This window comes from Leptonychotes weddellii, chromosome 8 (genome assembly GCF_054177405.1).
Source record: "Leptonychotes weddellii isolate Sample4059 chromosome 8, ASM5417740v2, whole genome shotgun sequence".
Classification (NCBI taxonomy): domain Eukaryota; kingdom Metazoa; phylum Chordata; class Mammalia; order Carnivora; family Phocidae; genus Leptonychotes; species Leptonychotes weddellii.
This window is the reverse complement of record NC_138376.1, coordinates 88,888,866-88,901,110: the sequence shown is the minus strand read 5'-3', so window position 1 is coordinate 88,901,110 and position 12,245 is coordinate 88,888,866. Positions and strand designations below refer to the sequence as shown.

At 40.7% G+C, this 12,245-nt stretch overlaps 1 protein-coding gene across 1 annotated transcript in view; it reads left to right on the top strand.

The window, feature by feature from the left end:
• Positions 1 to 4,198, top strand: part of TRAPPC3L (trafficking protein particle complex subunit 3L) — a 41,760-nt gene extending 37,562 nt beyond the window's left edge. The window contains exon 6 of the mRNA XM_081828847.1: positions 1,340 to 4,198. Coding sequence (XP_081684973.1) covers positions 1,340 to 1,459 — 120 coding nt within the window. The 3' untranslated portion in view covers positions 1,460 to 4,198. The remainder of the gene's footprint in view (positions 1 to 1,339) is intronic.
• Positions 4,199 to 12,245: the final 8,047 nt, after the last annotated feature.

Sequence of the window (12,245 nt, the reverse complement as noted above, 5' to 3'; positions counted from 1 at the left end):
AGCTATTAAGAGTGCCGGGACCAGAGAGTCCCCAAAGACTAAACATGTGTCGACCTACACAATAATGAGGCATTCATGTAATTTTTGATTATTGGTGATGGTTAGAGGAAGGATATAATAACAGATAATCCAGAAGAATAAAACAATCAAAATAATGTATTATTCACACAGATCTTCCATGCTTCTATCCTACCAATTTTTTAAAGGTTTGTCCTATCCAGAAATTAAGAAAAGGGAAGAGAAATGTTCTGGGAGCTTATAAGCAAAGGGATGAACCATAAAACAAAGGCAAAAATAGGATAAGGAATTCTCCAGCTTTCACGGATAACAGTTGATTCTAGTGCTATATGACAAACAGATACCAGACCTCATGTGGCCTCAAATATATATCCAAATAGCTTCAATGTAGCTTCCTTGCTTATTTCACTTGACCTGCTATTAAATTTTGACAAAGACAAAAATGATCTCATGGGGGGAAATGAGGGTGAATCTAGCTTCTATATTTCAATTGCCTACTAGACCCAGGCTTTTTCACTTATTATTTGCTTTTACCAACCAAGTACTTTTGCTTAGTTATCTTATTTATCCCAATGACTTAAAATAGCTGAATGGACACTCTGTTGAGGGTAGTAGGTCAGCAATATGCTGCTGTTATGTGAATACATTTTAATGAATAGAGAAGTAAGCCCTGTGGGATTACTTCAATGTATGGGAAGTGGGAAATGCTTTACAGTGGAAAAGAAGGGCTGGATATCAAATATTCATGTCTGTAATTTCAATCTTTAATTTTATATTTATAATTTATTTAGCTGATACTTTTTCAAAGCTCTTAAAGCCATAAGTGATTGCTCAATGTTGTTAGGACAAGTGATTATGTTATTTAGCTGATGATAGAATGACTGAACGCAAGTCAGTTGGAAAGAAATCGTTTAAGAATCCATTTATCCTTGGAAGTTCTGCTTGACAAGGCACATTGGCTCAAAGCTATCTTTGAGTTGGGAATTTGTGTTCTTCTTGAGATGGACCCATAGTTCAGCTGTGCACTGTGAACAAGAGTGGGCCCATATCTCTGGGCTTGCCCCACAATCATCCGGGTTGGGCCTGGCCTGGCGTACCCTTCTCTTTGCAGACTCACACCACAGAGCTGACACACAGCCAGACCATCTCTGGAGGACACACAATAAACGGCCCTTCATCCACAGAGCAAGCTCTTTTTTATCATCCCGTAAGGAAAGTCAGCCCCTTATAGGGTAAATAGAGCTGAAAACAGAGAAAAATGTAGAGAGGTTTTTTTTTTAAAACCTAAATGACACAAGCCTGTTTCTTTTTCCTTTCCTAGATTCATTTGGCTGCTGATGTTACATTCTTGCAAGACAGACTGAAAGGCGACCGTGTGACAGAAATAGGAATAACATTTCTGAGAAAGCTAGATGAGAAAAAATACAGACGGAAAAAATGAAGCATTGCATGCACAATGCCACAGGGGGGCCAACTGAGGATTAATATTATCTAAACATACAGAGCCATAGAAATTTTAAATTGTTTAATAATAGCATGGGCTTTAAAAGGCTTATATATCAGCCAGAAATTTGAAGTGCAGGGCACTAGGTTTTAAAGATTTTTTTTCTTTGCTGATAAATTATACATTTTCAATCTTATGTCCATTAGATTTCATATACAAATAACTCCTTATAAGATAGCATACATGAATTCACATATCATATAGCCCATCCTAACAGAGTCCAGTGATTTCATTTACTTATGGTAATGGAAAAAAAAAAAGCATACAAACTACACAGTTGGTGTATCCATCCATTCTCATTGGAAAAAATAGATAAATGATACAATATAGAGTTCACGATATAGAGACAATTTCTAGATACTGTATATTGCATTCTCTATAGAAACAGTGCCATTTATAACACTTTTCTATATTTTTGAGTAACTGTGGGTATGATTTCTTTCATATATTGGCTTGGTTTGTCACTTCAGCCTCCTGAAGCTGCTCTCTCTTGATTTATAATTACCAAGGCAAGCTGTTTATTTGCACGCTAATTCTGAAATATTTTTAAGGAGCATTTAGTTTTAATTCATGTAACTTTTAGATAGTATTAACCAAATGTCTTCCTATTCTCATGAAACATTGCTGATGGTCAGGCCAGGAAACCTCTAAAATGAGAGGTAAATAATGTTTTTTGAAAATACTTTCTTACCCCAAAGCGTATTCAGTTAGAATTTTTGCTGTCATTTTTATCCCCTAAAAAAACCTTACAAAGCATGCTTTGACTGTGACCAGAACATATTTTTTTTTTTAAAGATTTTATTTATTTATTTGAGACAGAGAGAATGAGAGACAGAGAGCATGAGAGGGAGGAGGGTCAGAGGGAGAAGCAGACTCCCCGCCGAGCAGGGAGCCTGATGCGGGACTCGATCCCGGGACTCCAGGATCATGACCTGAGCCGAAGGCAGTCGCTTAACCAACTGAGCCACCCAGGCGCCCTGACCAGAACATATTTAAAATTCAAAATGTACTGGATTCAATAAACAATAATCTTTACCAGACCATCAGCATACGCAGGAAGCTTCTATGCAGTCCAGAATCTGCTGGGCTCTGCAGAGAACTGAAATTCCAAGTAAGTTACAATTAGTGTGGGTCCATCACTTAAAACTGCTGTAAATGATATGATCGTGGTAGACCTCAACTAGGACTCAGGAGCCTAAAGACACAGTCCCAGGTCTGTTTCTAGTGGATTCAGCTGATCCTAACTGGTGGCTCAATCTTGGACAAGGCATGTAATCTCTCAAGTGCGCTCTCTCTCTCATGTATAAAATGGCACAATTGAAAAAAAATAAAAATTTAAAAATTTAAAAAAATTTTAAAAGGCACAACTGAACATGGTAAGTATCTTAAATTATATAAAAGAGTTTAAATGACATCAAAAACCATTGAACTTCCACATTTTTTGATTTTGAAGACTATGAGGAAATGGTTTGTTCCCTACCCATGCAGCTGTCTCTTCAAAAGGGCATCGAGGTCAGTATTAAGGACCAAATAGGGTCACTGGGGCAGCTGCAGCAACCATGGGAGGAACTTTAAGCCAGTTCCACAGAAGACCAGGTAGAATCGGGAAAATGAATATTACCTGACATCAGAAGGGATATCACAATGCCATGTATTTTAAACTGATGCCTCCAGAAGAATGTTTGCCTGCCATCCATCCCAAAGCTTCTTTTAGGGATGTTTCCATCTTCTGTTCTGTTTCCTCTTTGCCTACACTCACCCCTCTAGGAACGCCAAATACTCATGTCTAAGGGCCTCCCTCTTAAATCATTACCCAACTAGCCCTCTTGTAAATGTTCCATGCTCTGGAGTATTCTCTTACCTGACTACACCTTGCTCTCCTTTCTGTCCCAACCCAGCCATCCAACTGCCTTGGCCGGCTGTCTTCATGGCCCATCCACCTGAAGACAGCTGACGATGCGGAGTGTCAGAACCAGTGATGGCTTCAGGATAAGGCTCATTCCCCATCCTTTTATTCCCCCCCTCACCTTAGAGAGGGAGACAAGTCTTTTGGATTGAATTTGTGGTATGGACAGTGACCTACTTAACCAAGAGAGAAGACTGTTTGTGCAGTAGTTCCCCCTTATCCACAGGGGATATGTTCCAAAACCCCCAGTGGATGCCTGACGCCACGAATAGTACTGAACCCTATATATACTATGTTTTTCCTATATATATACGTACCTCTGATAAAGGTATGTTGTTTAATAGCTTCAATTTTTAAATTTAAATGAACGAAAATTAAATTAAAAGTTCATTTCCTCAGTCACACTAGTCACATTTTAAGTGTTCCGCATGCAGGCCATATGGGCTAGCGACTACTCTAATGTACAGCACAGGTCTGTAATTCCCAGTCAAAGATCCACGGGGTCTCCTTGACCTTGGACACCGAGAACTAATGGGGAGGATCCAGGTTAATAGAGAGGGAGAAAGGACACAGAAAGAAAAAGGTAAGAAAGACCATCAGAGATCAATGAAATGCTGAGTGGTGACCCATAAAAACAGAAAAGTTTCTGTGTAAAGGTTTCATACTAAAGGAAGGTTGCACACCATCCTCTGGATTCCAAGTGTATTTTCACCCCCTTTGTGTGAGGCTGAGTCTTCCATTAGAAAGAAATAAAAGCCTTGTGGAAGTTGCACAGTGTAAATACAGAGTTTTTATTTCATAAAAGTCTTCCCTCTGAACCCCAAATCTTGATCAAAGCAGAGATTTTTATTGTCTTGGCAAAGCCAAAAGGGAAGAAAAGTTTGGGGCAGAGAGAGAGTTTATTGCTGTTCAAAAGACATCACCAGATTCCTACCTGAGCTGTTTACTGGTGAGACCTGCTGTGGGTGCCTATTCACTGTTTGAGTTGCCAGGAATCAGAAATACTTCCCTCAGCAGTCCTCTTACTTGTTTATTGTCTTCTCAAAGCTCTTAGGTTCATCCAGTCATTATTAGAAGCCTGACTCTCTTTAGCAGTTGGAATGGACTATTATGAATAAGTGGAAAGTTCCCTTTTCTCTCTGTTTATGAAGGACCAAAGTAGAAATATGGAAAACCAGATGCATGAAGTGAGACAATGACATTAAAACTCTTGTAACCAAAGAGTCCACTTTAATCAAGTTCTGCTAAATGTTAACTTTTGTAAACGTTCAAAGAGATGGTATTATTCATTGTTAAGGGTCTGTCAGTTGGGACGGTAGACTCTGAGTGGTTGTTATATTTCACAGCCTCCTCCATCAGCTATGGAGGCTAATTAATTTCTCCTCAGTAACACCAAAGTCCATGATAGGTACCGCCCCAGCCATAGAAACTTGGTAGGACAAGCATTTTCTTCTTTGAAAAGAGAGCCAAGCGGGGGGGCGCCTGGGTGGTTCAGTCGTTAAGCGTCTGCCTTCGGCTCAGGTCATGATCGCAGGATCCTGGGATCCGAGCCCCGCATCGGGCTCCCTGCTCAGTGCAGAGCCTGCTTCTCCCTCTCCTTCTGCCCCTCCCCCTGCTCGTTCTCTGTCGCTCACTCTCTCTCTCAAATAAATAAATAAAGTCTTTAAAAAAAAAAAAAAAGGAGAGTAAAGCTTTGTTTATCTTGCTTGGTTGCATATTAAAAAAAAAAAAAAATCTGCCCAGTTGCTGTACTTCTTCATTCTGGTAAACCTTCCAGAACTTTAGCTGGACATGACCAGTGGTTGACCAAGAGTGGTTCCGGCAAATAAGCAGACAGAAGGAAAGGGGATGTGACAGTCTAGTGCACCAGTCTATAATCTGAGAAGGAGACACCCAGTTCTTACTCAATCCGCCGTAGTCGCTTTACAGCTGAGACCAAGGCATAGCCACAGCGATCATTAGCAAAACTGTCTTTCTCAAGTGTTTCACTAAGAAAGGAGGCGCTGAACAAAACGCATCAATGGTTGGAAATCCCTCACTAAAAACATAAGAAAGAAATGTCCTAGGACAATTCTTTTTTCCCACTCAAACTCCAACTCCGTATTTCCCAATTAAATCTTTCTTTGTTTTTCTTCCTTCAGTTTCTTTTGTCTTCCATTTTTTCTTCTAGGAGCTCTGTTGCCACTACATATGCTTCTTCTTCTTTTTCCCAAAGATTCTTCCTGCAACTCCTTTACTTCATCCTTTATTCCCTCTTCCACTTCCTTTACTTTCATTATGCTTAATGTAATGGATATTTGCTGGCTGCCTATATCTCCACCAATCGAATGGCGTTTTTTTCTGTTCAGCTGCCCACCATTTTATTAGGCAACCCATCCTTCAGGAAAGGTCATCTCTATCCCCTGCTCCATCGCTATCCCCTGGGCACAGTGGCTCTATCCCAGTTGAAAATCACCACTTTGCCAGTCAGAGCTAAGCCAGTCAGGACATGGCATTCCCCAGACCACAATCATTGCTGCTGACATAGAGCAGACGACAAGGATGAATGGACTGAAAGAACAAAAGTCTGCCTGTTACGTGAGCTAATAAATTTACTGCATTCTTTGAGCAAGTAGAGTTGTGTTTCTGTTATAGTAATGCAACGAAGTTCACTGCATGATAAACAGGTGAAAGGTCTAGATAATTTGCAACGTATTGGAGAATACCAAAGAGAATAAACTTTATTATTACATTTTTCGTATGGTTGAATGCTCAATGAAATAAATTTGGCTTTACGATAGCTCTCCTCCTCACAAAAAGGAAAAGGTCACAGAAGAGAGAGACTAAAAACCATGCAGGATAGTGTGCATACACCCAGCACACAAGTCCCAGAAAAGGGAGACGCCATAGGGAGAAGATATTTTGAATCAGCGGTAGCTCTTTAAAAACAAACAAAACTCATACATTTCAGGTACTTCAGCTATTTTTACTGGAAACTTAAATCCCATCAGGAATCACCCAGGGATTCCAAAGTCAGAACAATCCTGATTTCTGGAGCCTCCCAGTGGCCTAAATCTTCCAAGCCAGCAGACTACTTAGTGACTTGGTGTTTCCGAGCAGTGTGTGAATCACGTAGATTTTAATGGCTTAAAATAGGAAAGGCTAATTCCCTGTGGTCTGTGTATACCAAACAATAGAAGCACCTGGAAATGCTGCTTTCTTGGTTTTGGATTCAATTAAGATTTTTATCTGGTGCTAGGCACATCCATTATGTGGTGTGTCACTTAATTTTCATAACAATCTGCGAGGCATTAGGTGGGTAACAAAGACAAAGAGATGGATATGAAACTACAAAGGAGCTAAATTTACCCGTGCTTTAAGTGCATTAAGACCAGGCTGGTGAGTGGAAGGAGGGGGCAATGCTTGTCTCCTGTCTCCCTTGAGAGGCTGAGTGAGGGACCACAAGAAGAGGAGGTAGCTTGGAAAGAAGCTAGTAAGCTGTGAATATTTTGAGTTTGAGGAGCCTTTGAAATATCCAAAAAACCTCAGAAGGTCAGAAGAGAGGCCTGGACTGAAGATGGGCTTTGGAGTCATCGATACATGGATAATAGTAGAAGCAGTGGATGTGGATGGCAGCATCTGTGGAGAGCATGGACTTCAGGAAATACAAGGAACAAAGAATCTTGACAAATACTACCATTCAAGAGGCAGCAGGGAAAGAAGAGCATAGGTGAGGTTGACCTTTCCATCACAGACAGAGATGGGAGAACCTGGTGACCTGAAAGCTAAGAGAGTCTCAAGGAGAACAGAGTGGTCAGAGGCATTAGATGCCACAGAAAAGCCAAGAAAGGCCAGGGAAGGGACATTGGGTTTGATAATGCAAGACATTTGAAGATACAGGAGAGAGGGAATGACTGAGGAAGCAAGGCTCTGGGGACGTAGAAGGGGTCAGGATCCAGATCAAAAAAGTTTGACTCTGAACGGCACAGACTACCCCATCCCCTGAGAAAAGAGCAAAGATGGTGAGATGGGGCATGGTTGGGGATGTGATGGGAGATGTTAGGGGAAGACCTTGACAGAGCTCATGACCTGTGGCCTCAATCTTCCCTGTGAGGCAGGGTCTTTGTGGAGATGGAGGTGGAGGGTAGGCGGATGAGGATACCTTCTACTGTAGGCCATGGCTCATGCTCTCCCACTCACACCCAGAAATAGAAAACAGCCCAGCCTTCGGGTTAAGTGATCATACACATGCCTGTGGAGAAAATATAGATCACCTTTACTTCTGGGCTCCGATGAACGATTCTCCACCCACACCCCAACACAAGGGGGATAACATCCTGACGGGAGGCGCTTACCTGAGACTCTACCTGGATCACAAACAGGATTTCCTTTGTCTCCAAAGGAAAGAGAGAGATTTGGGTGCAGGCCCTCTTAGAGAGCTCTTCCATGCAGCAAATGGATTTGTGGCTTCAAAGTTGTCCCCGCTACTCCTGCGTTCTGAAACTGCTGATGGTACACACTGAGAAAAGACCCCTCAAGGAAACCACAGAAAGCCCCAAAACCGGACTACCAAGACTTGTCAGGCGATTTTCCCAAATATGTACAAGAAATGACATCATTTCCCTTTGGGAAAGATTTTCCAAGGGTTCATAGAGGATCTTGTGAAAAGCTAGCAAATGCCACTATTGGGGGAAAAGAATAAGACCACCCCAGGGAAAGCAGCACAAAAGCTGGAGCTAATAAGTAAAAATGTCCATAGACATATTTTTTACTGCTGCAGACTCTTAAAACCAACAGGAAGAAGCAAATCTCCTCCCCCACTGTCAGTAGCTCCTGACAAGTATAACCTGTGACTGTCTTCTGGCTGCCTAGGGCATGTCTGACAGTCAGGAAAAGCTCCAGGTCTAAACAATATACTTTTCAACCTCCTTGTGAGGTGAAAAATTGGCTTTTTAAGCTTTCCTGAACACCTGCTGGATGGAGTCCCTCATGAGGATGTGAAATCTAAATGAATGAATGGGCAGAAAGGAGGCCCAAAATCAATTGCTTGAGCTTAGACAACTCAAGAGGCAATTCTTTGCCAAGAATTCAATTGCTCCAGGCTCCATAGTTGATTAAGATGGTGTTTCTGTGCATGTACTGGGCCACCTGTCTCTTGGCAAAGATTTGTACTCCATAATCTAAAGTTAAATATAGTTGAACTAAGTCTTGATGATATGTCTGGTAGCTACCTTTTATAGGCAGAAATATTTGCAGCAGATTTGGCTTGGAGGCAGGGAGAGAGAGGTACAATAACTCAGAAAGTTCTTTTCAATTCTGGGATGGTGGACTTTATAGAAAAAGCTATAAAGATAAAAGTTTAGGACGAAACATGGTCTTGGAGATATCTAAAGTGTACTACTTTTTTACATTAATAAGGTTACTGAGACCTGAAAAGTGATAATGGTGTCACGAGAAAGACCTCAGGAAAGAGCAAATTGAATAAATAAATGCTAACATGTGGAATTGCTTATTCTGACAGACACAGGCATATTCGAGTTCCCACTACCTCATCGGGGATCTTACTCTGTCACGTATCCACATTCACCCTCCATTTGGCTCCTTTTCATAAGCCTAAAAATATACTCAAGACTCTACCGTCCTAGGGAAAAAAAAAAAAATTTCTCTTAACACTGTTTCACTTCTTCTACTGGAAAACTTTAAGAAAATATGATGTAGAAAGAAAATGTTCTGTGGCCTGAATGTTTGCCCCCCGCCCCCAGATCTCATATGGTGAATCCCTAATTCCCAATGTGATGGTTTTTGGAGGTGGGATCTTTGGGATGTGATTGGGGTTAGATTAGGTCTTGAAGATGGGGCCCTCATCATGGGATTAATGCTCTTAGAAAAAGAGAAAGAGACCCAAGATCTCTCTCTCCCTCCCTCCATGTGAGGCTACAACAGGACAGCCACCAATAAACCAAGGAGAGGGTCCTCACCAGACGGTGAATCTGCTAGCATCTTGATCTTGAACATCCCAGCCTCCAGAACTGTGAGAGATAAATGTCTGTTGTGTAAGCCACCAGATCTGTGGAGTTTAGGTACAGCAGCCCGAATTGCCTACGAAAGAGAGCCAGCTTTGAAAGTGTCTAATTCTATGTTAAAATGCTTGCCAGTGCTTACCTTAAATTTCTCTATCCTGACTCTTCTCTTGTATTTCAGCTGCCTATTGATTATAAGTCTCTCTCATTCCTCTCCAGTTCCTCTTCCTTCCCCAAATTTTGCTATATGCAGGCTCCATGGTTGGCACTTTGCTCGAGGTAGACATTCTCCCTGGATAGTACCACCTGACACAGAAAACCTCTCCTCTCTACCCTCTTCACCCATCTGCTGCTATTCTCTACTCCACCTACCTGTCCCAGAAGCACATATTTGGTGTGTCCCAAAGCCAGTTCATTATGTCCTCTCCCTCCCTGCAAAACCTCTTTTTCTTCCAACACTCTATGTCCTAGATAAATGGTCCCGTTGTTAAAAGGGGACCGTCTTCTTCATGTGGCCTTCTATTGCTAAAGTCAACCTTTTAGGGAAAGGTTCTCTGAAATGCCACTCTAAAGCACATGGAATGTGTCTGTGTAATTACAGGCTCCTTCGGCCATGAGGATGCCTTGACTGATCATGCACGGAACTATAGACTGCTTTGCTCAAGAAGAGACAGATTAGGCAGGAGACCACAACTTCACGGCATATTTGCTCTGCCCCTGAATTTTCTGGTGTGGCCAGAGGCTCCATGAAAAATAGGGTGAATGTTCTTTATTTGACTTGTCCTTTGGCTCCTTCAAGGGTTCATTTTCCTCAAGGCACATGTTCTAAAATTAAAAACCACAGGGGCTATAATAGAATGAAAGTGCACACATTATCAAAAGAGATTTTATTCGCCCTCATAGGTAAATTGAAGTAATCTTTAAAAAGCCAAGTAAAAGTGCTCATGATATCACCAAGTATTGCTGAATAATACCCACCCTTCTCTAAACATCTCTTTTATCAAGTTCCTGTTTTCCCTACGCTGCCACCGCCTTAGTTTCCATCCTTACCACCACAGCAGTGATTCTCTCGTCCTGCTCTCCCTAAAAACCCACCACTATTTTCTTCATTATGTTATGCGTGAGAGTGGTGTGGTAGTTATGTAGGATATTGTCATCTCTTTACAGATATATGTTTTTTGTTTTTTTTGGGTTTTTTTTTAATTTATTTGATAGAGAAATAGCGAGAGCAGGAACACAAGCAGGGGGAGTGGGAGAGGGAGAAGCAGGCTTCTTGCCGAGCAGGGAGCCCGATGCGGGACTCGATCCCAGGACCCTGGGATCATGACCTGAGCCGAAGGCAGACGCTTAACGACTGAGCCACCCAGGCGCCCATCTTTACAGATATATGTTAAACAACTTTGGAAAAAGACAACATATTTGTATTTTTCTTTCCACTAATTCACAAAAAATATTAATCAAATATGGCAAAATATTAATTGTAGATGTCTGCACAAGTTTATTCATTTGTATTAACTAAAAAATAAAACCCAAATGTCTACCTGTAGAGGGCTGATTGAATAAACCATAGTACATCCACATAATGGAGTACTATACTGCTATCAAAAAGAAATGAGCACTATCTTATTTATTATATGGCATGATGACTAGAATATATTGTCAAGTAATAAAAAGAAAAGTAGAAAAAAGTGTACATATGTATTTTTTAATGGAAGGTTAATCAAAAACATTTTTTATTTTTAAAAGATGTATTTATTTATTTATTTATTTATTTATTTTAGAATGCGAGCAAGGGGAGGAGCAGAGAGGGAGGGAGGGAGGGGGTGGGGGAAAGAATTTCAAGCAGACTCCCCGCTGAGCAGGAGCCCAACTCATGACCTGAGCCAAAACCAAGAGTCAGAGGCTTAAATGACTGAGCCAACCAGGCACCCCAATCAAAAACATTTTTTAAAAAGATACCATTGAGAGAAGGAACAGTATGGAAGCAATAAGGATAAAAGCTAGATATCTCAAAATACACCTTTTTGGGTGATTTAGTTTTGTCACCATGGAATCACTTCATACAATAATTAAACATTTTAGATTAAAAGCAGTTCTTAACATATGAAAGCAAAATTAAATAAATGAACCTAACTACATATTGAGTTAGTGGCATAGAAAGAACTAATTCAGATGATTTTAAACACAGTAATTTGATTGTACAACCTTAGAAGGATATACCTTAAGGACAAAAAGGAGCAGAAAAACAATAAACATAAAAATCTTAAACTTCTGTCAGAAATCAAATTGTCTACAGTAGTGTTGGTATCATTATTTTGAGTCTTTTGAATGTGTATTTTGGTATAAAGAAATGTAGTAATCATGTGGCTATTAGGACCTGGGATTTGGGGGATGAGGAAAAGGAGACAAAAGGTCAGTTTAATAGAGTTAAATTCAATTTTTAAAAAAACCCTTTTAGGGGTTGCCTGGGTGGTTCAGTAGGTTAAGCATCTGCCTTCAGCTCAGGTCATGATCCCAGGGTCCCGGGATCAAGTTCCTCATCTCATCGGGCTCCTTGCTCAGCAGGGAGCCTGCTTCTCCCTCTGCCCGCCACTTCCCCCTGCTTGTGCTCTCTCTCTCTCTCTGACAAATAAATAAATAAAATCTTTTTTAAAAAAAAGTCTTTTAGTCCAGAATTTGAGTTGGAAATTATCAATATAGTGTATCTCAATCTTAAAAAATCCAGATATGATACAAAAATACAGGCAACAAAAGGAAAAAATAGATAAATTATAGTACATCAAAATTAAAAATTCTGTGCATCGAAGGACACAACAGT